This window comes from Podarcis raffonei, chromosome 9 (assembly GCF_027172205.1).
Source record: "Podarcis raffonei isolate rPodRaf1 chromosome 9, rPodRaf1.pri, whole genome shotgun sequence".
Lineage (NCBI taxonomy): Eukaryota > Metazoa > Chordata > Lepidosauria > Squamata > Lacertidae > Podarcis > Podarcis raffonei.
Genome location: NC_070610.1, coordinates 73330273 through 73355624, shown reverse-complemented (window position 1 = coordinate 73355624; position 25352 = coordinate 73330273). Strand labels below are relative to the sequence as shown.

General features: G+C 45.0%; 1 protein-coding gene across 4 annotated transcripts in view; it reads left to right on the top strand.

The window, feature by feature from the left end:
- The window catches only part of CTNNA2 (catenin alpha 2), a 544191-nt gene that overhangs the window by 483039 nt on the left and 35800 nt on the right, over positions 1 to 25352 (top strand). For all 4 annotated transcript variants that reach the window (XM_053402026.1, XM_053402025.1, XM_053402027.1 and 1 more), the window contains 4 exons: positions 2036 to 2187; positions 10274 to 10387; positions 18118 to 18299; positions 20906 to 21011. In XM_053402026.1, coding sequence (XP_053258001.1) covers positions 2036 to 2187; positions 10274 to 10387; positions 18118 to 18299; positions 20906 to 21011 — 554 coding nt within the window. The remainder of the gene's footprint in view (positions 1 to 2035; positions 2188 to 10273; positions 10388 to 18117; positions 18300 to 20905; positions 21012 to 25352) is intronic.

Here is a 25352-nt window from a genome sequence, read left to right as displayed (position 1 = left end):
CCAAACATAAAGGAACAGCACCCTGCCCCCAAACAACCGTATTGTCTTTTAAAGAATGCAAAGTGTGCTTCGGGGGTATTATTTCACTCCAAAAAACAATAATTGAATACACATTATCGTCACTTCTAAATATGTTAGCACCATAACCTGATCATTAAGATAATGCGACTTTTGAAAAGCATTTATTAAAGAGCATATCAGGGGAGGTGGAAGAGGTTCATTATGTAGGCCTCTCAGCTGCCAACTCGGCCTGTAAAGTCTTTATACCAGCATCATTCTCATCACGGTTTTCGGGATTTTTAAAAATCCCCTTTTATTGCATCCTGCACAACTTAAGTTTCCAGGGGGAAGGGGAAGGGGGCAAAAGAAGTTGGATGAATTAAGAAACAGGATAATGTAGAGGGAACCTGGGTGCATCTCAGAAAAAGAAGGGACGTGGTTCCATGGTAGAGCATCTGTTTTGCATGCAGAAAGATTCAGGTTCAATCCCCAATGGATTCAGATTCAGGTTCAGTCCCCAATGGGAGAGGATCTGCCTGGAGCCCCAGAGAGTCTCTGCACGGTCAGTGTAGACAACACTGGACTGCACTAGTTCCCCCACACAGAGTATACTAATGCTGGACATCAGCCCTGTGTGCAAACAAGTTCCTATCCTTACAATCCCCATTTTCACAGGATTGTTCATTGCTATTAGCATTTCTGTGCAAGTCAGCAGAGAAGTCTTCTAAGATTTGTGTGTGTGTGTTTTCCAGCTATGAAAAAGCCAGAGCAAGGGTATATATTGCTGAAATAAATATTGAATGTGACCATTATGCATATATTCATAAACTATGTATGCACGCCCCAACCATTAATATTGGGAACTGCTCACGGATAACCATTAGCATCTTTCATGCTCTACACACTGCTGGAAATAAGAAACTGGTGGGTCTTCCATGTACTTCTCGTGCATCAGGGTTCAGCGTTGTAAGGAACAACCGTCGTCCTTGTTCATGGCGAGCTACGCTGTGGTTTGTTAGTTAAAATGACAGTGGGCAGAAGGTTTATTGGCTCATTTTTTCACAAATTAAGACTATTGTGTTCTGTAAGTTCAAATTGTCATTTTACAGACATGATATGGAGTAGCCAAGATGACTATTGTTCAGTTGAATAAAAACAGCCTCTGGCCTGCCTACCTGCAGTTTTCGCTTGGCATGGTTTGTGATGGTGTACAGTAAATTGCTTTTCTTTTTTTACATGGCATGGACGTTGACAAACAGAAAACTAGCAGAGGTAGCAATATTACTATTACTATTATCCACCACCACATTATGTACATTTTAATTTAACTTATTTAATTTTAGATAATAAAATTATGAACTACAGGCTGTACTGATCCAATCTAAACTAAAACAGCCACTCCCCACAACAGCCCTGTGAGGTAGTTTAGGCTGAGAGGCAGTAACTGACCCAAGGTCACCCAGGGAACTTCAGGACCGAGTGGAGATTTGAACCTTGGTCTGCCAGGTCCTAGTCTGACACTCTAACCACTACACTTCACTGTCTCCCTGAGTCAAGCCCTTCTACTTACTTGGCATCTCTATGTCATTTTAAGGTTCTCAAAACACTTTGCATACATTATGTCAACACCCGTGACAACACCCTTGACAGGGATATCAGGATTAGCGCCCCCATATTACAGATTGGAGTAGTGAGGCTGAGAGAACAGTCTCACTTGACATAGGAGCTGTAGCTGTTTGGGACCATTTTTTTTTTCTGACTTGAAGCTACGCCATCATAAGTTTACAAGTTCTTTGTCACGTAGACTCTGTGTTGGTAGAACAAGAGGTTGTTTCATTCCCCTCAGAGAACCGCACACCTCTCCCCTGTTGGTGTGAAACTCTTCGGCAAAGTTCTCTGTTTCCTGATTTCTGCGGCAGCCGCTAATTCTGGGCCTGCTGGAAAGTATTGAAGCCCAAGGGCAAGGAAGGGAGGGAGTGAGGAATACATGAAAGGCAGCCTGTGTTCTCACAGCTTTTCATTTGGTTTAATCTAGTTATGCCACGTTTTGCCGAACAAGTTGAAGTCGCCATTGAAGCCCTGAGTGCGAACGTCCCACAGCCGTTTGAAGAGAACGAGTTCATAGACGCCTCCCGCTTGGTTTATGATGGAGTTCGCGACATAAGGAAAGCTGTTCTGATGATAAGGGTACGTAAAGCGCCGGGGAAAATGAAGTGGCTTGGACCTAGAGGGGACGTATCATGGCAGGCGGAAGGGATATGAGAACAATTTGGCATTCGCATGGTGCTGTCAGGTTCGTTGGGCGCCAGAATAAACGTGGAGCAGAGACAGCAGATTAAGTTTGTGTGTGAAATCTCTCTCACTAAAGAAAGAAAGAAAAAGGTTTAATTCGTTTGATTCTTGCATTTGTGTTTCTTCTTCCATCACAGCTGTGTTTTGTCTTATAACAACCCTGTGAGGAAGATCAAGATGAGAGGGAATATCTTAAATCAGGAGCCTTGTGACGAGATGCTCCCTTTTGTGGACTATTTAGCGAATCCAGACTTCCCTTTGCATTGTGCTTTCCAGACCTAGGTCTATACTTTAAAGCTCCATGTCCAAGCATTGGGGTATTTTTTGTCCCAGAGCTTTCCCTGGAAAAGCCCGTGTTTTTTCGCTGAATCGGAGCAAACAGTAATCCATGGTAAACCTAATTGCCATTTGCTCTGATTCAGCGGTGAATGGCAGGTTTTCCCGGGGAAAACGACAGGACAAAAACAATAAGGCTTAGTCCAGGCCTGTGCTGAGTTATGGGAGCTGGCAATGAAAGATTCTTCCTGGGTAAATGTAGCTGGACAGCTTTCTGGGTTCTTTCTAACCATTTTGTCTTACAAATGATACTCACAGCCATGCAATTGTATTTTACCAGATTTGCTCAAACACATCAGGCCCATTCTAAATGTTGGTCATGATTGGGACCCTCTTATTTACCCGTGGACAAAATTATACCAAAAAAGTAAATAAGAGGAGAGAGATTTAAGGGAGGTCTGGAAATGGTGAATCTACAGTTTAGCCATGATCAGATTTATTATTTATTTGCTTGCTTGCTTTTTCATTTATATCCTGCCTTTCCCCCTGACTGGAACTCAAGGTGGATTACACAAATTAAAACAACACAAATAAAATGCAAAAAGCTAAAAGCATATCATAGAATCAGAGGAGAGCCAGTCTAGTCTAAATACTGATCAGCATTTGAAAGCCAAACATGTGCAACACCCCCCCCTTTTATGCACACACCCTTCTTTGGCGTAGAAATTGCACATTTCAATATCTGGTTTTACTATAGTTCAGTTGTGTAATGAAGATTAGAACCAATTGTGTCTGTTTGATGTACGTATGCAGCTCAGGGTATGAGATAGGTGTTCTTAATATCTAAATGAATAAATAAATTAACTTGCTGCTCCACTGAACCTCCACAGGGATGGTTTTCAGCGCCTATTCAAGTAAGGAAACTGTCATTTCAACGTTGACTAACCAGTTGATTTGATTTTATCAGGCATTCCTTTCCCCTCTCCTTAATAAACGATAAACAGCGTAATAAGTGAGGGAAGGGTTTTGCATGTGGCTTTCTAATGTTGGCCTTACCAGCTTGATAAAAATCCTGAATGCTCCTTCGAAGCCAAAGCAAGTTGTGTCATTTTAGAGCAGTAGTGGGGAACTGGGCCCAGTGGGTGGGATCCTTATCCCTGCAGGTCACATTTGACGGTGGGTAGGGTTGCTGTCAATCCCCTGACGTCACAAATTCAGGAGCCCCATTTTCACCCTTCCGGTGCTTTGAGACCCCGACAATGAGCTCAGAGCAGGGGGAGACAACCTGCTGCTCTCCAGACGTTGTCAGACTTAACAACTTCCATCATTCCTGACCACTGGCCAGGCTGCCTGGGGCTAATGGGAGTTACAGTCCAACAACCACTGGATGGCCCCATGTTGACTATCCCTCACAGGTAATATGGTTGTGTGTGCCTCTTATACTTCTAAATCCCATGGTCCAATGTTTCAGAGAATGGGGCATACACAATTTGAAGTCACTAAACTGGCGCTCAGATCTAATATGAAGATATAGAGACATAAAGGTAAAGGTAAAGGGACCCCTGACCATTAGGTCCAGTCGTGGCCGACTGGGGTTGTGGCGCTCATCTCGCTTTATTGGCCGAGGGAGCCAGTGTACAGCTTCTGGGTCATGCGGCCAGCATGATTAAGCCCCTTCTGGCGAACCAGAGCAGCGCACGGAAACGCTGTTTACCTTCCTGCCAGAGCGGTACCTATTTATCTACTTGCACTTTGATGTGCTTTCGAACTGCTAGGTTGGCAGGAGCTGGGACCGAGCAACAGGAGCTCACCCCATCGCAGGGATTCGAACTGCTGACCTTCTGATCGGCAAGTCCTAGGCTCTGTGGTTTAACCCACAGTGCCACCCGTGTCCCTTATATAGAGACATAGATATAGATAAAGACACAGGGCCGGCCCTCTCATGAGGAAGATGAGGTGACCGCTTCGGGCAGCAGGCTCTACAACGGCAGCAGATGAATGAATCGCATCGCCCGCTGCTGCTGCTGCTTTGTGGCTCACGTCCTTGGCAGCCCCTGGCCGCATGCTACCGGTACAGTGGCCTCTTGGCTAATAGTGGCACTGCTGATCTTCTCCCATCCTTGTTTCCAATGTAGATCTTTATTCCCCCTTTGTTCCTGATGAAGATCTTCATTCGCCCCTTCTTCCCAGGTGGGGAGAGCACCATTTTGCGATTCACCTCAGGTGCCAAAATGTCTTGGGCAGCTCTTTACATACATATAGATACTTAAATAGACACAAATTCTTAGATAGGAACATAGATATATTCTGAGCTATTCGTTCAGGCACTGTAAGTCTCATGTTTCCCTCTCGTTGTGCCTCTTTAGACTTTTTTTCTGAAAACCTGCACATTGAAATGATTTGTAATCTCATCAGGCTGTCTGTCAGAGACATTCATTGTCCCACAGTAATTGTTCAGGGTACACATCACGGAACAAAGAAAATTATCTGAGATCTTTGTCTCATGGCACGTAGGAAATAAAGCCTCTTTTTTAAAAACTAGATGAAGGGTTCTCCCTCCCCACAACTTTAATAAATGTGGCTGGGGGGGGGGGAACCTTGCCTCTGTTTTGCTACATTTCAGTGATCTGTGGAAGTGAATCGGAAGAGTAAAGAAATAATAATATTCTCTTATGGGGCTTGGGAATCCATTCCCTACTGAACATTGCAGGGTGGAATACTTCCAATGTCATACATTTAGTTGGTAGATTTCAGCTGTTGAATTTGAAATGGAAAGTAATAGGCTAACTGCAAGGCTTCTTCCATCACTCCATAGGCATTCTGGTACATATTCTTTTGTCACACTAACTCGTGGTGTTTCCCCTGGATGTTGTTATAATGAAACCCGCTGGAAAAAAGCTCAAGACTACACACACGCACAGAGAGAGAGAGAGAATTTTCTCCACTCCTTCGTCTCATTTTTCAATTGTCCGAAAGTCAAGCGATTGTGCTGGATGACTCTCCTGCTGTCCCCTGGCAATGCTTTTCTGTTTCTTAGATTTGATCACTGAAACTCAGGGAGCGCAATCCATTTGAACAGTGACATGGACTCCGAACGATGTGTGTGTGTTTTAGCACACCCTTCATCATGCTTCCTTTCTTGAGCAGAATCCTGCACAGTTTTTTTATAGCATGCAGTGAAGATAGCTGGAGACTTTTCACCTTAGTCCACTGGAGCAGGCTGCTTTCTACTGAGTCCGATCTCTGCTCCTTCCAGCTCAGTATTCTATGCACAGATTGGCAGTGGCTCCCTGGGGTTCCAGGCAGGGATATCTCACAGCCTTACCTGAAGATGCTGGAGGTTGAACTTGAGAGCTTCTGCGTGGAAGGCAGAGGCGTTACTACTGAGCTATGGCCCTTCTCTACTTTTTCCCATGCCACTCCAGTAAAGCCAGAATGGACGAATCATGTGGGAGGATCAAGAACATGCAGAAAGAGCCACTCTAGCATCAGCCTCACGTCACTTTTTAGATGCTCGTCACATGATGCTGCTCATGTAAATTGGTTTCTCCTAAATGCTTCCTTCATTCCTAATGAGACCACAACTGGTTCACTTATAGTTCCACTAGAGCACCATCAAAGATCACATTGTAGCTTCAGATGCTGCAGCCCAAGGCTGCAGATGGGATGCTGGCAGTAGTGTGAGTGACAACATGCCCACTTGATCCCTGCCCAATCCCAGCTGACAAAATCTATTAGGAGATGACTGACTGGGTGGGTCCAGGAGGTGGTTAATGCCCCAAGAGGGGATGGAGTTATACTCACCACCATGTAAGAGGCGATGGTGTGACTCCTCTTGAAGAAGCCCTCCTTCGATCCAGAGGTTTTAGAAAACTCTTGTCCAGTCTCTCATATTCTGTTCCAAGGTGATGAAGAGAATGGAGCAAGTGAGCTGCAGGTAAGCTTGGAGGAAGCAGACTATCTAAATCCATTCTAGTCTAGTTACAGGACTGGATTTTGCACAAAAACAGTCTTGGCTGCCCTGATGGATGTCCTTTATTGGGAGAGAGACAGCGGGAGTCCAACCCTGTTGGTTCTCCTGGACCTCTCAGTGTCTGTCAACCGTAGTCTCCTACTAGGAGCTACTTATTGAGATGGGAGTTGGGGGTACAGTATTACTGTGGTTCTCTTCCTGTCTGCAGGAGCACTATCAGTAAGCAATGCTAGGATACAGGCGCTTGCCCCTTCATTTTTTTAGTTGTGGACAGCTGTCCATTCTGTCTCCTAAACTATTCAACATTATATGGGACCATTGGGAGCTGTTGCTCAAGGATTTGGAGAACAGCACCATCACTATGCTAATGACAACCACTTCAGTATCTCCATTCCATCTCAATCAGGAGACGATATGCAAGTGGAAGGAATTATGGGTTGGATGTGGGCAAAAAAACTGAGCTGAATCCTGATAAGACAGAGATGCTGTGGGTGAGTTCTCTGTGGGTCTAGGAATTAGGTGTACAACCTGTTCTCAAAGGGGTTACACATCCCCTGAAGGAACAGGTTCATCATCTGGGAGTGCTCCTGGCTTCCAACTTGTCTCTGGAGTCTCAGGTGGTTTCTGCAGCCAGGAGTGAATTATGGCATTCATCTCAAAGCAGCATCAGGCCAGGCTTTCCCAGTCCAAATAGGCCTGAACCCAGGCAAGCAACAGTTTTGAAGAAAGCAACTCTTGTAGTAGCTTTCAGTAGGCAAATTGTGTTTTACTTATAGGCTGAACCAAGAACTTGTTGATGCCTGTGAAAAGGAAGGTAGGAAGTACAAAAAGATCAGCCAGATGTATAAAAAGATTAAGTCCTTAATAGGCCAGGGAAAGGCCTAATCCTTACAGTAGCTTCCATGTCAGACTTGCCTCCTAATATAAATATCATTGCTAATGACCAGATGCTCTGTTGCTAGTTAACATTCCACATCTATCCATTATGAAATGCTCTCCATCTTAGTAAACTCTGCAGAAACGGTTGGTGCAAATTAAATACTCAAATCAACATGGTATTTCAGCGAAGGATCATTTTTTGATATTCAACCCCCCCCCCCAATAAATGAATCCACAGAATGCCAACGAAAATGTGCCATAAGCAGAACATAGGAGTCTGTTAAGGCGTACTGTTCCAGGATTGCACCAGATGACTGTAGCAAGAGAGCCTATCCATATTCACGCTGGCATTATCAGGGTGCAAAAAAGAAAGTTTATCCCCTCCTGCAAAAAAAAAAAAAAAATACCCAATCACCCCAATATTTCTTGTTTCATTCCTGTTCGTGGTCCTTCTGAGTATCAGATTTGGCTACAAGACAAAAGGTAGCCCCATCAGAGTGAGGGCAACCCTTCCTTCCCTCACTCTGAATGGGAGAACATTTTTTGTTGACGTCATCACTGAAACAGGGTGTGTATTAAGCTTATCCAGCAAATTTGGCTGAACCCCAAAGTGATTCAGGCAGATCTAGGCTCTGGCTGACTTGGGTGGAGACAGCCCTGGATAACCGCAAGCCAGGTTGGGCCTCCCAGAGTCATCAGGGGCTGTCAGGATGGGGCAACAGGTGGGGAAAAGGAGACTTAGCTATGCACAGTTGTCCCAAGCAGAGGAACACACACGCACACAGTAAAAGTGAGCAGGATCAAACCTTCTGCTCACCAGCCAGGTGCAATCCTGTGGGTTTCAGGAGTCTGCTTCACCAGCGTGTTTCTCATGCTGAACATGTTGGGAAAGCAGACCCCATCAGGGCTGGATCCTTCTCTCACCAGCTGGTGGGCAGAAAATTCAATCTTGCTGGCTGTGGGGGTCCCTTAGTCCCTTAGTCACTACACAACACAAGTTCATCCCATGAATTTCCAACAAGCCAGAATCCTATGAATTTGTGACCTGGCAGAGGCCTGAGGGAGGGTGTCTGTCATTGTTAATTGTTGTTTGGTTGCAACAGGGGTGACAAACAGAGGCTTCTCTCCGCTGTCCCTGTACTGCAGGCAATCGATGTTGCTTGTGCCTGCAGAAGACAACCATGGAAAAGTGCAGGAGCATTGCAGCAGTGTCAGGGGTTCACTATTTGTTTGAATCACGCAGGCCTTTGGTCTCCAGCAGTCACTGTTGGACCCCCTCAGGTACTGGGGCGCAGCCTGCCTCCATAGGGGGAGGGATCAATGAGTATGTTTCAGATAAGAGAGAATGACTCTCCTCTCCACTTCTTGCTAGGATAAGGTTACCTTGACTGTTTTCTTCTTATATGTGCAGAACTCCTGCTGATTTCATGTGGGAGTTAAAGGGAGAACGGCAAGAATAGCAGAGCACAGTCTTGCGTTGGGGGAAAGGGGTGTTTGTCCTCTCGTGCACTTTGAAAACAGCATAAAGCTATCTTAGCAATTGAGAGAGCTTTCTGGCTTTTATTTTTGGCCCCGATATCCTGTGGCTTGACATGCCTTGACACAGCGCACACACACCCCATGCACCATGAAAGAAATGCCATTGCCTTATTCCATCTTGCCGGGGCCCTTTTTAAGGCAGAGGGCATCTGCAGCCCTGAAACCCTAAAAATGTTCTAGGGTGTGTGGAGGAGGGAAAACTTGACAAGAACATCGACTTGACGTCATTCAACCTGGACACTGAGGTCCAGTTCCAAGGGTCTTCTGGCGGTTCCCTCCCTGTGAGAAGCGAAGTTACAGGGAACCAAGCAGAGGGCCTTCTCGGTAGTGGTGCCCACCCTGTGGAACGCCCTCCCATCAGATGTCAAGGAAATAAACAACTATCTGACTTTTAGAAGACATCTGAAGGCGTTCAGGGAAGTTTTTAATGACTGGTGTTTTAATGTATTTTAAATCTTTTGTTGAAAGCTGCCCAGAGTGGCTGGTGAAACCCAGCCAGAAGGGCAAGGAAAGAAAGAATGAATAAATAAATAAATAAATAATCCAAGGAGGATTCCCATTTCCTTCACCTGTACTGACCTGGGGGTGTTGCACATCTTGTCTGCCACCTCCTGCTGCAAAGTCCCTTGCATCACCATAGAATAATAGAATTGCAGAGTTGGAAGGGACATCTAGTTCAACCTCTGCTTAAAAACCTCCAATGAAGTCCACAATCTCCCGGGGGAGTCTGTTCCACTGTCGAACAGCTCTTGATCTGCCTAGTAAAATAAATGAACAAATTACACTTCAGAATGTGTCCAGCTTAAATTTCTCTTTTCTTTTCAAGTTCCTAGCTCAAGGTGCCTCCCTAATCTCTTGAAAGATTTTTGCAATCAGTTTGGTGTGATAATATTATTGGGTCTTCCTTTTCCAAAACCAATTATTTTGAAATATCGTGTTCGGTGCGGCGGGACGATGGGACACAGGTCCAGTGGATGTTAGTCTGCAAAATGTATGTTCACCCCGTTAAAAGAAAATCACAGCAAAGTGACGAGGAATGCCAGTTGTAAGAGAACAGGGTTGGAACAGCTTCATTTTCTTTCTTTCTTTCTTTCTTTCTTTCTTTCTTTCTTTCTTTCTTTCTTTCTTTCTTTGACAATTCAATTTGGGGTTCTGCCTGCCTTTGCAGACAAGTTAATTTAAAATGGGGGGGGGGACAGTGTTCTTTGGGCAGGTAGTTGATGAGATAGAGTTTTCGTTGGTTGGGGTTTGTTGGTATCCTTTGTAAGCCTGCCACCTCTTCTCGTCTCTTTCTTGCTCTATTTTTAAATCCAGACTCCCGAAGAGTTAGAGGATGATTCTGACTTTGAGCAGGAAGATTACGATGTTCGCAGCCGGACGAGTGTTCAGACTGAAGACGATCAGCTTATCGCCGGCCAGAGTGCAAGGGTGAGTGTAAAATCTGTGCAACACATTAACACAGCTTCAGATTCCTCAGGGAACGTGTGCTCTCTCGCAAGCTGAAAAGTCTGAACGTGACTGCAGACAGCGGAGTATCAGTTTGGGTCCCCTAGCATCTGAAATTATTTATGACACAGGCGTTCAGTTGACTCGAGAAGTTTATTGGAAAAGAAAAGTTTCACAGAGCTTACGCGATGCTTGCTTCCCCCATGATGAAGGTTTACACCAGGAACGAAGGAATCTCGCTTCCAGCACTGAATGAAGTGCAACTGTTCAGAGGGCCAAGATTTCCTATAGCCTTAGAGCAAGATTCTAGATCTCATGGAGCAAAAAGTCACAGAGCTGTCATATGTTTGCTCTCTATCATGGCCATCCTAGATTTGGGCTTCTTGGGTTATATTTGGCACATTTCAATGTTTTATTTGTTTTCAGGAACAAATGTGTATGTGGTGGGGGGAGTGATTTACAGTGATAGTGTGTCACTACTTCACATCCTTTATACTGCTGGAAGGTTGCAGTTGATCACAGGTTCCCATTGCATGTTGCATATATAAGATCAGAAGAAAAACCCTCCTACCCGGGTGAGTCAAAAGCTCCATCTAGTCCTGTTCTCACAGCAGCCAATCAGATGCCTGTAGGGAAGCCCACAAACAGGAAGAAAGCACAATATCTCTCTCCCCAGTCATGATCCCCAGGGCATACTGCCTCCAATACTTGCACACATGTCAGAGGCGGATGACTTTGGAAGGGGGGGATGCCAGAGGCTGGGCTGAGGAGGAGGAATGGTGGAGACCACCTCCCCATCCTGACCCTTCCAGGGAGGAGGAAGAGGAAGACAGGATAGATTTACAACAGTGGTTTGCGAGAGGTCACAGCTCAGAGGCAGATGAGGGGGAAAGTTGGGAAATCATGGGAGAGGAGGAGCAGGCAGAGTCGGAGCAGCAGCTGGCTGACACGTTATCACTAGAAAGTATTCCAGACCCTCCATCTCCCAGAATCCGGTGGGCCTTGAAAGTAGGAGAGCAAAGAGCTCAAAGACAGAGGGCATGTAGCAGCACCCATAGAGGTGATGATGAATGAGGAAGTGGGAGAAACCGGTGTGTGGGTGGGTGTGGAGTTTCACTCAGGACAACACCATTATCCAAGAGGGTGGGTTCTATGGCTTCTCTCTGTAAAGTCTGAAATGAAAAAGGCCTGTAAGAAACTTTTACTTGTCTTTATACTTTCCTGGGCAACCAACCAGGAGTCGCTGACAGCATCCTGACACATGTGCACATGTCCTACACAGTGAAGTATGTGTGGTTTTTCTTACCTAGAGGTAGAAGATCAACAGTTGAAATGAGATGCCCTGATTCTGCCCTTCACTGTGTTTCTTCGGAATGCGCTCCAGCTGTGAGCAGGCAGAAAATGAAAAAATTTTAAACCACTGAGGACACACAGTGTGTGCCACACTCCACGAAGTTGTCCATTAGTCATGGTTTCCAGTCTGTTAATTTGTCTTGGAGAACTGTTGCACGTTGCTGAGTCGTCTCTGCAAATCTAATTGCAGCGGAAGACGCTCGTTACTGAATCAGGGCAATTCTACCAGGGTAATTGTTTCATGATAAAGCGAAGATGCTGTCCCAGGTGACCTTAACTTATGCAAGGAGACTGCCGATTAAGTTGACAAGTGACCCCGGCAGACGGAGATGCTTGAAAAGTGAGGCTTGTTGAACCCTCGGGGTATTTCCACTCTTGGATTAATGGTTTACCTTTTGCTAAGTAGCCTGCAACAGCTGAGATAAGAAACTGTGTTATTCTAGGCCAGAATCCAGAGGCAGACACTATCCAGAAGTATGAAAATGCAGCTCTGTTGATGAGTTTTTCCATCGTTAGTTCTGCTTACTGCCTCCAGAAGAGAAAATTAGGTGAGATATAATATCAAGACGAAGGGTTAATGCCAGGCAAGATATTTGATTGTGTCTGTTGTGCTAATCCCCTTGCTTGCCAACCAAAAAACCACTTGCTGATTATTTGAATCGCTGAAGATTTCTTAAAAAGCAGAATCTGGCTCCACATTTTGATTTTTGGTTGGTCACTAAGGCTGCGCGCACACACACAGCATTTAAAGTATGCTTCTTCCACAAAGGATGCTGGGAGCTGCAACTGACCTCCCACAGAGCTACAGTTCCCAGCACCCTTAACAACTTCAGCTCCCAGGATTCTTTGGGGGAAGTCACATGCTTTAAATGTGCTTCAAATGGGTGGTGTGTATGCAACCCCAGCACTGTGAAACCAATGTGTTCTAAAGGACTTCCCTCAATGCACCAAGCACCAAGACTTTCAGCTTAGCTGATGGGTCTAATCTCTGTGGATCAGGCCCTGGTCTGTATGGCCTTAGGCTAGCCTTTGCCAACCTAGGGCCTTCCAGATGTTTTGGACTACAGCTCCTATCAGCTGTCTTGGCTGGGGCTAATAGGAGTTGTAGTCCAAAACATCTGGGGCATTCCAGATCAGTGAAGACTGCCTTAAAGTAAAGGCAAAAGACCCCTGACAGTTAAGTCCAGTAGCGAATGAATCTGGGGTTGCAGTGCTCATCTCGCTTCACTGGCCGAGAGAGCCAATGTTTGTCCGCAGACAGTTTTTCCACGTCATGTGGCCAGTATGACTGAGCTGCTTCTGGCAAAACCAGATCAGCGCACGGAAATGCCATTTATCTTCCCACCGGAGCGGTACCTATTTATCTGCTTGAACTTTGACGTGCTTTCGAACTGCTAGGTTGGCAGGAGCAGGGACCGAACAACAGGAGCTCATCCCGTTGAGGGGATTCGAACCGCCGACCTTCCGATTGGCAAGCCCAAGGCTCAGTGGTTTACACCACAGTGCCACCGGTGTGCATTCCAGATCAGTGAAGACTGCCTCAGACACTCCTGAATATGCCAGTGCATTTTGCATTGCCCTAGCACCCAACAACTGCTAACAGAAAAGGGTTGCACATTAGGGGGCCTAGTATTGTCAAAAGCCAGTAGACACATGAATGGCTAAAAAGATGGTCCAGACGTGATTGCTTCTCCCCCGCTCTTCTCCCTCCAGAGTCTAGTACTGAAATGATGGAAGGAGAATCCTAATTCATCTTATTTATTTATTTTAAATGTCTCTATTTCACAATGGGTCTAATCTCTGGTGGGCAGCACAATCTTAGGAATCCTCAACAGTCATACTATTGGTCCAACGTTACAGATGGGGAACTGAATTATGAACGCCAGAACCAGTGACTTTAAGGGCTCTTGCAATATTTGTGCCGTTGAAAAATTTACTTTGCAGAAACTCCCTTTCTGGCATATGTGTGTTGGAAAATGGATGGCAGCATTCAGCTGGTGGACAAAGTGGATATTGAACTATTTGTAGTTAATATTTTGTCCTTGACACCTATAGGATGGAGGGGCTAAGCCTGTCTTCTGACTGTCATCACCCTAGACATCCCAACCATTGAGAATCAAGCCTGATCCTATTTACAGAGTTCTCTCAGTTTGAGCTCTCTTTTTTTGGGTTACAGTAAAATATGACAGAAAGTATTGAAATGACGGTTACATTTCACTGTGAGAGCATCAGAAATTGACACAAAGGCTTTTGCAGCATCCCCATATATAGAGTTTGTTCATAATCCCAGTCCCATTTGCCATTAGCAAAGTAATTGCATCAGATAACATATTCCGTGTTAATAGAATTGCTAACCATGACCTCCAAGTAACTGCCAATAATGCTGCCTTCACAATGCTATGCAGGTGCTGCTGCAAACAGACTCAACTTCTGTGCCAAAAAGCTAGATTTTGATAAAACTACATGTTAGGCAGTATTTGCACGTATTTCTTCATTCCCTCCCATGCTTTATTTTCCATAATTGCATCTACACAGCAAGAACGTATCATTACTGTTATCTGTAAATACCACTCATCAAAACAAAAATCCAATTACAGGATACAAGTCTTCTAACAATAAATTTTGTACGTAAACTTTGACTTCCCATCCTTACCAAAAAAAAGTCCACTAGATCAGAATGGTTATTGAAGATGATAGAATATGCTGAATTAGACAATCTTTCAGAAAAGATCAAAGATAGGCCCAAGCAGGAGTTCATTTAAAGTTGGGAATCTCTTAAGAGATATTTAAAGGAAAATTGTTGCAATTTTAACTCCGTTGCAGCTTTTGAATAGTCTCTGTAAACAACCCTAGTTAAAGTGAAAATATATATACATATATGAGTATTAACTTTTATTATCAAATATGTTGATAAGTTGTGCAATAGGTTTATTTAAGTATTTCTTCATTTTCAATAATCTACTTTTACTATTCAAGGGGGAAGACAAAAAAACCCCTAAACTATCAAAACGTCCTTCCCAGCCTCATGTTCCTTTTCTTATTTATTTGTTTTAAAAAATAAAAATAAAAGAAATGAAATGGGAAACTCCTGAGCTGTAGGACTCTTCACCCCAAACTAATACCTTCATGTTTGTGCAGAGCTGTTGTAGAGCGCATGTAAAAGTGTCCTTTGCTGTGTAAAGCTGGAGGCTACTTGTGGCTATAATACCACTCCACTGAAGCTGTTAGCCTTTTAATAGCTCAGTGTTTTATCTTTGATTAGAAATATATAAAACAGAATATGCATGCCTTGCTGCAGCTCCTACAGAAAAAAAGGCACTTTTCTTTTTCCTTCTAAGGAAAAAGTGCTTCAATAAAAGGCACAGGGGTGTCAAGGTTAGTGTGTCAGCTAAGTTGGGAACAATGCCACATATCAGTAACAGAGAAGGGGTTCTGCAAGTCTCTATATGTATACACATCCAGGTATTTATCATCTTGCAATACGGAACAGCGTCACACACATAAAAGAAGCTCGTTTTTTCCCCTTTCAAATACAGAGTGGGGGCTCAATTTCTTTACCGTTTTTTCTTTTAATGGTAGAAGCTTTTGCACGCTAACATTTCAGACTGCTGAGTTACATTGATAAGGCCTAATTAAAACTCAGGCATTGAATTCTAATTTGATTAACTTGCCAATTTTCTCCATATTTTTTTTATCTCCTGCTTCTAGATAACCTTTTTTAATCCTGGTTTCGGAAAAGGTCAATTATGAATTTTTTAAAAGCCAAGAGCACTTTAAGAATACGTAGAGGGAGACTACAGCTGATTGGAAGTGACATAAACAAGAAAAACTGTAATGACACTTAAATATATGTCACACCCCATTAAATGTGCAACGCAACTTGGTAGAACCCCTGGAGCCAAACAGTATCTCAGCCTGGAAATCATTGCTGAAAGTGCCTATTTGATCTTCAAAAGCAATTATTATAATTCTACTGTTCTGTGTTGCAACTTAGTTGCTGGTTTCTTTGGGAACTTGGAGTAAGCTAGAATCCACCAGTACAGGAACAGCATCATCCCAGAGGCGGTATATTTATTTATTCGTTTCATAAAAATTATACACCACTTGATTGTTGTTTAAAAAATAAAAAACCCTTAAAGCTGTTTACAAATCATAAAAAGTAAAATCAAGAAGAAGACAAAATACATACAAATGTTAAAATACAGATTAAAATCACCTCAGGTTTCTAAGGATCTGGGTAGGCTTGTCTAAACAGGAACGTTTTTAGGTAAAGGGACCCCTGACCATTAGGTCCAGTCGTGACCAATGCTGGGGTTGCGGCACTCATCTCGCTTTGCTTGCCGAGGGAGCCGGCGTACAGCTTCCGGGTCATGTGGCCAGCATGACTAAGCCGCTTCTGGCGAACAAAAGCAGTGCACGGAAACGCCATTTACCTTCCCGCCAGAGCGGTACCTATTTATCTACTTGCACTTCATGCTTTCAGACTGCTAGGTTGACGGGAGCTTACCCCGTCGTGGGGATTCGAACCACTGACCTTTGCCTTGGATGCAGAACATGTTTTGCTTCCTGTTGAGTGTGTTCCATTTGGAAACTGAGTTCCCCCTCTGCTATTGGAAACCACGCCTTGGTTTAAGAACACTTTGGTTTAAGAACGGACTTCTGGAATGGATTAAGTTTGTAAACCAAGGTACCGCTGTACAGTGAAGGCACTTGCTTGATTTCAAAAGGTGTTTCAAAGGGTAGACACTACTACACTAAATGACCGAGTTCTTACAAATGTGGAACAGGTATTATGTGGCACCTGTCACAGTGCCAGTTCTGCTGATCAAAGCAGTTGAGTGGGAACATGCAGAGTTAGACGATCTTGTAGGTAAACTGGTCCCAAGCTGCTCACCAAAGCCTGTTGCCTCTTCAGCATCTAACCATTCCTCCTCTCCTCTCCTGACCTGTCATCAATGCCCCACCACCACTCCCCTGGCTCTGAGCCTTCCTCCTCCGGGGCTTCCCTAGGGGATTCCCTAGATGGTTGGAGCACAATTCAAAGTGTTTGTGCTGACTTTTAAAGCCCTAAGCGGCCTCAGTCCAGTATACCTGAAGGAGCGTCTCCACCCCCATTGTTCTGCCCAGACACTGAGGTCCAGCGCCGAGGGCCTTCTGGCAGTTCCCTCACTGCAAGAAGCCAAGTTACAAGGAACCAGGCAGAGGGCCTTCTTTGTAGTGGCACCCGCCCTGTGGAACGCCGTCCCACCAGATGTCAAAGAGAACAACAACTACCAGACTTTTAGAAGACATCTGAAGGCAGCCCTGTTTAGGGAAGCTTTTAATGTTTAACAGACCACTGTATTTTAATACTTTGTTGGAAGCCGCCCAGAGTGGCTGGGGAAACCCAGCCAGATGGGTGGGATATAAATAAATTATTATTATTATTATTATTATTATTATTAATATTAATATTAATCCCACCACTCTTCTTCATCCAGCCAGTCCCTGACAATGGCTGGCAAGCAGAAAATGAAATAGCTTCCTCCCGCCCTTGAATCTTCTGCTCCCTCCACAGCTGCTTTCCATAACTGAAGGAAACTCTCAGTTGGAAACGCACATGCAACTGCACACACAGTGTATATGCATTGCTCAGGCGCACATACGAAGGAGCATCTCACGGGGTGGGGTAGAGCCGTGTTGGGGAAATATCAGGGTTCAAGCCCAATGCCCTGAGCTGGCTGGAATGGAATCTAGAATCAGTAAAACTGGGCATTTGTTTAAGCATTGCAACATAACCTCAACCAGCAAGTAGTCGAGGGTTGGCACACCAAATATGAAAACAGCAGAAAGATTTATATATTTAAAAGAAGCTGGGTTGCTGCTGCCTACAGAGAAGGGAGGAGGCCGTGGGGAGGTTGGTAAGAGCACTGGATTGGCTCTGCCACTGAATTAGTGCCACCGTATCGTCCCCTTCGCTAAACAGTGGTGATCCAGGAAGTTACCACAGTGACCTCACCTGACAAGCCACTTCTGCACAGACACATGTTAACAAACTGTCTGTTTATCTCAGTATGAAACAACATCTGGCAATTTTGGGGCCAACCATATGCACTACTCTGCTGAGGTTTCTGGAGCCAATGTTTTAAGCCCAGAAGGTAAAACGCACAACCTGTAGGGTGTCTGAAACCATTGATTTACTCCTGGAAATAATACAAATTGCAGAAGCAGACTATCCCAGCCAGTCCTATGGAATTTACAAAATCGAGCTCTTATGAACTGGTTCCTCCAGTTATGTGCAAGTGACTGGAAGCATTTGTTCTTACGACGACTTCAGCTGTTCTTCGTCTTTTAATTGTTCTGTTTTTGTTTCAATCCAGGCTATCATGGCCCAGCTTCCCCAGGAGGAGAAGGCTAAAATCGCAGAGCAAGTAGAGATATTCCACCAAGAAAAGAGCAAACTGGATGCCGAAGTGGCCAAGTGGGACGACAGCGGCAACGATATCATTGTGCTGGCCAAGCAGATGTGTATGATCATGATGGAGATGACAGACTTCACTAGGTATGTATCATCACTCAAACATGATGTCCTCCTTGTCTGCAGAAGGCATCAGGTTCAATCCCCAACAGCTGGGAAAGTCTCCTGGCCTGAAAGCCTGAAGAGCTGCTGTTGGTCAGTGTAGACAACAATGGATTAGATGGACCAATGACCTGACTCTGTATAAGGCAGCTTCCTATGTGGGTAATTGACGAGGAGTTTAGGGGAGCAGGATTGGTTCACCTGCACCTCATTTCTAGCCAAGCTGGTGCCGCAGGAGGCACTGCAACAAAGGCTTAAAATGGAAAACGTGTGGTGGGACGGGCACTCAATTTTGGCACTGAACAAAAGCCCAAGTCCTCCACTGATTTCAGATGAGGGATTTCCCTCACTTGAATACAGTGGTACCTCGGTTTAAGAACAGTCCTGTTTAAGAACTATTTGGTTTACAAACTCCGCAAAACCGGAAATAGTGTCCCGGTTTGAGAACTTTACCTCGGTCTAAGAACGGAATCCGAACGGTGGAAGGGCACCAGCGACGGGAGGCCTCATCAGGGAAAGCGCGCCTTGGTTTAAGAATGGTTTTGGTTTAAGAACGGACTTCCAGATGGATTAAGTTCGTAAACTGAGGTACCACTGTACTTCTTTGAAACAAAAAAATTTAAAACCCCATCCACACAGGCTTTTGTTCTGATTCAGCAGGGCCTTTCTTGTCACGGAGAAACAATATATCCTTGCCTTCTCCCTTTAAAACTAGTTGTTCATTGTTCAGGGAATATTTGCATGGGTGAGTGTTTAGTCATGTGGGGCCTCAGCTTTTGCTTGAAGTAGTACAGCCCATAAAGAGATTTGTCACCTTAGAGTCTACCACTCAGACCACCTTGTGGTGCCTTGAATGCTTCAAATAGAAAATGGCTAGGCAAAGGCAGCACAGAGGACATTGTCTTCTACTCAATCAGACCATTTGGTCCATCTAGTTCAGCGTTGTCAACTTCAATGGGCAGCAGCTCTCCAAGGTTTCATGCAGGGGGACATTCCCAGCCCTAGATGGAAGATCGAACCTGGAGCTTCCTTTATTCAGGGGCGTAGAAAGGGGGGTGCGGGGGGTGCGGTCCGCCCCGGGTGCCATCCCTGAGGGGGTGACAAAATGGCACACCGTGGCGGGTGACACTTATCGCAGGGCCTGGCCTGCAGCACGCCTGAGCCATGCATCTCTCCTGGGAGTGACGTGGTGGCTCAGGGCCCCTCGCTGCCCCAAATGGCAGTGTGGTGCTTGCATCTGCCAGGCGGACTCCATGGGCAGCTTGCCACAGTGCCCTCAGGCAGTGCCCCCCTTGGTGAATCGCCACGGCACCCCCGTGGACAGATCGCCCCACCCACATGTGTGGCTCACCCCGCCCCCGCCACTCCAGGTGCCAGAGCAGCTAGCCAGGGGTCAGCAAACTTTTTCGGCAGGGGGCCGGTCCACTGTCCCTCAGACCTTGTGGGGGGGCCATACTATTTTTTGGGGGGGGATGAACGAATTCCTATGCCCCATAAATAACCCAGAGGTTCATCTTAAATAAAAGCACACATTCTACTCATATAAAAACACCAGGCAGTCCCCACAAATAACCCAGAGATGCATTTTAAATAAAAGGACACATTCTACTCATGTGAAAACACACTGACTCCCAGACCATCCGTGGGCCAGATTGAGAAGGCGATTGGGCCGGATCCGACCCCCAGGCCTTAGTTTGCCTACCCATGAGCTAGCTGCTCCCCTGCCTGTATTCAAAGCAGATACTCCACTACTGAGCTAGGCCACCCTTCCCCCAAACGCGTGGAGCTGCATGGGGCAAGGCACAGCTTGTGCATGAAAGGAGAGCTTCTCTTGTCTTTCTGGCGTGTGTCTTAAGGAGGCTGATTTTGCCTACCAATGTCCTGACACTTCAGGAACACCTGGATTTTTGTACTCATTACTGTGATGAAGAATTCAACGAGCCCCAAGGCGGTGGGGTTATTTTCTGACCTCTAGTTGCTACGAAGCAATTCCAGTTGTTGTGAAGTAGAAGGGGGAACTGCAAAAAAAAAGTGACACTAGAAACAAAGCTGCTTTTCCCCCACTCCTAATCTTAAATATATGCATTAGTGGGTCATTCAAGCTTGCTGCAAATGTTGCTTCCCACCCCACGGAAACCCACGTGCCCCATTTCTGCATTTTGAGTTTGCGTTAAGCATAGCTCGGGGAATAACAGAGGGGTTCTATTTTTTCTCCTCTCTCATGAAAAAGCTTTGCATTCCACCAGGGACACTGTCTTAATGAGCACTTAAAAATGCACATGCTATTAAACATAGTTCATGAGCTTAGAGGCGAAATCAAAGAAAAGTGCTGCCAAAGCATTTTGGAGCATATGAGGGAATCCAGAAGGCTTTTCCTCTATTTTTTTCCTGCTTCTTTTCCTAATCAAGCTATGCTATAATAAGTAGTTGAAAGGTGATGTCGTACTAAATTGGGAAGACGTTCATACTACAGCTCTCTTTCCCCCCCTTTTTTGAAGGTTTTTTTTTAAACCTCTTATCCAGGATATTAACTCTATTTATTTCCATAATTTAATTAGATGGCACTGTAATTACCTTGTATTTTCCAGGGGTAAGGGACCATTAAAGAATACATCTGATGTCATTAATGCTGCCAAGAAGATTGCAGAAGCTGGCTCAAGAATGGACAAATTGGCCCGTGCTGTGGCTGATCAGGTAATTTCAATGGGAACAAATCCTCTTACAAATAAGTTTTGGAAAATATATGAGGAGAGCTCTCATGCTCAGGTGCTGCAGGCATCTGGTTGGCAACTGTGAGAACAGGATGCTGGACTAGATGGACCACTGGCCTGATCCTGCAGGTTCCTTATCAGACTGTTACCATAATGCCCATGCTAGTGTGCCCCTGGTATCGGCACAACCAAAGGATTGTATTGGGGTATCATAGAATCAAAGAATCGTAGAATTGTAGAGTTGGAAGGGGCCCAGAGGATCATCTAGTCCAATGTAGGAATATGCAGCTGTCCCATACAGGGTTCAAACCTGCAACCTTGGCATTATCAGCAGCTCGCTCTAACCAACTGAGCTATCCAGGCTCTCCGTGATTTTCTCTTCTCCGACCTTCTGCCTTACCTGTTGGACAGGCAGGACAGGAATCACTGTGAAAACTGGATGGTAATAATGATAATAATGAAACTAAGCAGCTGCTTGAGGATTTCCTAAAGTCACCTGGTTGGTCACTGTGAGAACAGAATGCTGGACTAGATGGACAACTGGCCTGATCCAGCCAAGCTCTTGTTTAACATTCTTATGATCAGTAGAGCCAACTCCACCAAACATTTTGCCTTGCCGTCATTGTATGCATCTGGAGTTGTGATAAATGTGTTAAGCTTCACACAGAGCTACTTCCTCCTGCTTATACCTTCCAGATGCTGTAGTCCAACACCCATCATCCCTGGCCATTGGTGCTAAGACTCGTGAGAGTTGCAGTCCAGAAACATCTGGCAGGCTACAGGTTCCCCATCCCCAAAATGCCTATTAACTGGCATTCTTCAACCCTGCTGCCCTCCAGACGTTCTTGGTCCTTGCAATCCCCATTCTCCTGGAAACTGGCCATGCGAACAGGAATATCTGGAGGGCATCACATTGGGAAAGGCTGGTGTATATAATGGGCTGCTTTATTCAGGGCTCCTGCCATCAGCTCTTTCCATGTCTCCTTCTCCCGTTCCCGTAGCCATGGCAATGTTTTATATTTATTTTTAACCATGTTTTGAGAGACAGGGGTTTCTTTTAATAATAATAATAAAAATATAGCCTGGTTGTCTGGAAGAAGCTACTTCAATTTACATCTGACCACTTAAGCACACTTTCATAAAGAGCCTTCACCGGGGGAGAACAACTGTGCCAACAAGACCTTCAGAAGATGAGTCCCTCATGTACTCAGAAGGAAAGTGCACTGCGTGTTTCAAGGACAGCTTTTTATGGGGTGGTCAAAGTCCATAGAATACTATTCAACAGTGAACAACAGAGTGTTATGTAATTACAATTTGTTGTGTTGTGCAATGTACTGTGTTCTATATACACATGATGTGTATAGATCTTGGCCTTGATGAAGAGTGGCTATTGTAATTGGTTGGGGCAAATAAATATTTTGCAGTTATTCTTTCTCATATGCGGACAACCCTTCTTTGTTTTCTCAGAACCAATCACCGACTCTATCTCCTCTGCTCGCACAGAAAGGCATTTTGTTTGCTTACTTCCAGAATGACTTAAACCAGCCTTTCTGAACCTGTGGGTCCCCAGATGTTGTTGAACTACAACTCCCATCAGCCCTAGCTAGCAAGGCTCAGGGATGATGGGAGTTGTAGTCCAACAACATCTGGGGACCCACAGGTTGAGAACCACTGACTTAAAATAATGTGAAACAACCCAGACTGTTTGCTAGGTAATGCCAGTTTCCCCCATTCCTGCTGCAAGAGAGTGTCACCCATTTCTGAAAATGCAAACCCATTAAGTGCTGATCTCAAACCATTCCCAAAGTTTGAACTTGGCTGCTGCTGCAGATGATGATGGTGATGGTTAACCAAGAATGGGGAAGTATTAAAAAGACAGGTTAACTACTTAAAAACAACTCTGTGTTTTTTTTAAAAGACCAAATTATATATAACATGAATTCCCCACCACCAAAACTTTAGAGCCCCTTAATGATCAAACTGTATTGTAGAAGTTGGTGTACTTTAAAAATTTGTGTGTGATGGCCGATATGCCAAAAAATGGGATTTACCAGAATTTCTGACATCCAAGTAATAGATTTTGAACAGGCACATTTATTATTTTCTTAACAACCCTTCACCAAAATGGTCCAGGGTCACAGCATATGAAAAGGCAATTATAATGGTAAAAAAATATCCCCACCCATTACCCCAAAGTCAGAATACAAGGAGGGCACCAAAATCACTTCCTCGATTTTCAAAGAACAGGGTAAAGAGATATCTTTAGCAACTAATGGAAGCGGTCAAGAAATGGTGCCAGATGCAACTCTGTGGGGAGTGAGTTCCACATCCCTGGGGCCATCACTGAGAAGGTCCCCTCAGAAGCTGCAGCCACCATACTTTCCAGATTGATGGAACCATCAGGAGGGCCTGGCAAGATATTTGGGGCCCAAATCTGGGCTCACCCTAGTGCCAGCACTCTGCACTACTATTGTGAAGTAAGTGAGCTGGGAGAGCTTGCAACAGCAATGGAGGTCTCATCATCAATGCCAGAATGCTCCTATAGGGCATCTATCACCACCCAGAGCTTCTTGCTGCAATCAAACCAGTCCTCCAAGATGATGCCTCTGCCTCCTGATCCGCAATTGCAATTGTAAGTTTTAGGCAAATAGGGAATCTCCAGGCAAGACTTACAGAGCGTTCTCCTTGGTATCCCAACGTAAAGTACTCTTAAAAACTTGATAGCTGGGGCATGCATGGTTCTACCCATCAGCTGATCATCTGGGCTTGCAGAGTGCTATGCAAAAATGGGTCGTCTGATGTCACCGTGATATCAGGTGATAGACAGGTGGGCAGTTCCACCCACCCGGGCGGCTTGGTCTACAAGGGCTGGGGAGATAAGAATTTAGCCTACTATATGGACCCATTTCCCTTCCCCAAGAGTTCTCTGAGAAAGCTCAGAGAAACTGACCTAATTATATAGAATCATGGAATTATAGAGTTGGAAGGGACCCAAAGGATCATCTAGTCCAACCCCCTACAATGCAGGAATAGCAGGTAAAGAATCCGTGACAAAGGGCAATCTAGACCTCTGAACTCCCCCATTCCTAATTGTGAGTGATTTACAAAGATTTACAAAGAAATTAAAGCAGCAATTGGGCAGGAACAGGGGCAGCAGAAAAGACTATTGGAGGCATAACTCCTATTTAAAACCATCCAGGGTTGCTTGTCCTTCTATAGAGTCTGAGATATGTAGACGTTTTATGGAAGTTTTGAGACCTCTGTGCAATGTAAACTTTTTATGGACTGTTGCATTTTTAATTACTGTTCTAAAGAGGGAGAGAGATCAAGATATCGTAAGTTTTAATTTGCCGCAATGTGCTTCTGTTGAAACCCTTTCTCAGCTCTCCAGAGAGTTTGTTTTAAAGTTTCTTTCAGATACAAGGGCCTCCAGAGTGGAATAAATATGAGTGTGTTAAATTGTTACTAAGTGGGAAAAGGCTCTCTTTGGGATTCACACTTGAAAGTTATGTTAAGTGTGTGTGCGAAATAGAGAGAGGGTTGCGTCCAGCTCAATCACGGCGCACGCACACAATGAGAGAAATGTTTCATGGCATTATCATATACGGAATTCATAAGAGATTAGGCTTCATTACCCCAGAGAATTTTCACAGCATTGTTTTTTATTTATTCATTTGGGAGATGGAAAAATAAAACAGTGCCGCTGCTGTTAGATTGCTCCTCTATATTCTCTTTTCCTGCCAAGTCTTTATCTTGATGGGAGACCTGCTTCCTCCTCCGCCTTGCCAAGTTCCAGATTGCAGTTCAGCTCCCCTGGACTTTCCTGATGCTTCAGTGCTGCACATCTATGGGGAAAGCTCAGTGGCAGCGCATCTGCTTGGCATGCAGAAAACCTCAGGTTCAATCCCTGGCAGCTCCAGGTGAAACCCCCCTGGCCAAAGCCTTGAAGAGCTGTGGCCTTTCACGCCACAGTTGACAGAACCAGTGATGGATGGCAGGACCAAATCCTCTCCTGCACAAGGATTAGGAAACCTGAGGCCCAGGGGCCAAATGCAGCCCCAAGTCTCTCTATCTGGCCCTCGGGTCTCTCCTCGGGCCACACCCCTCTCCCAGACTACATCTGTAGCCAAATCAGACACCTCAAGGAACAAGTTTTGTGGGGATGTGGGAGAGGGCCTTCTCGGTGGCTGCTCCCAGACTCTGGAACTCCCTCCCTAGGCTGGCTCCCTCCTTGTTGTCCTTCTGCTGGCAGGTGAAGACCTTCTTATTCCAACAACCTTTGGGGAACTGGCTGCTTTTAATGAAAGGGCTGGTGTAATTATCT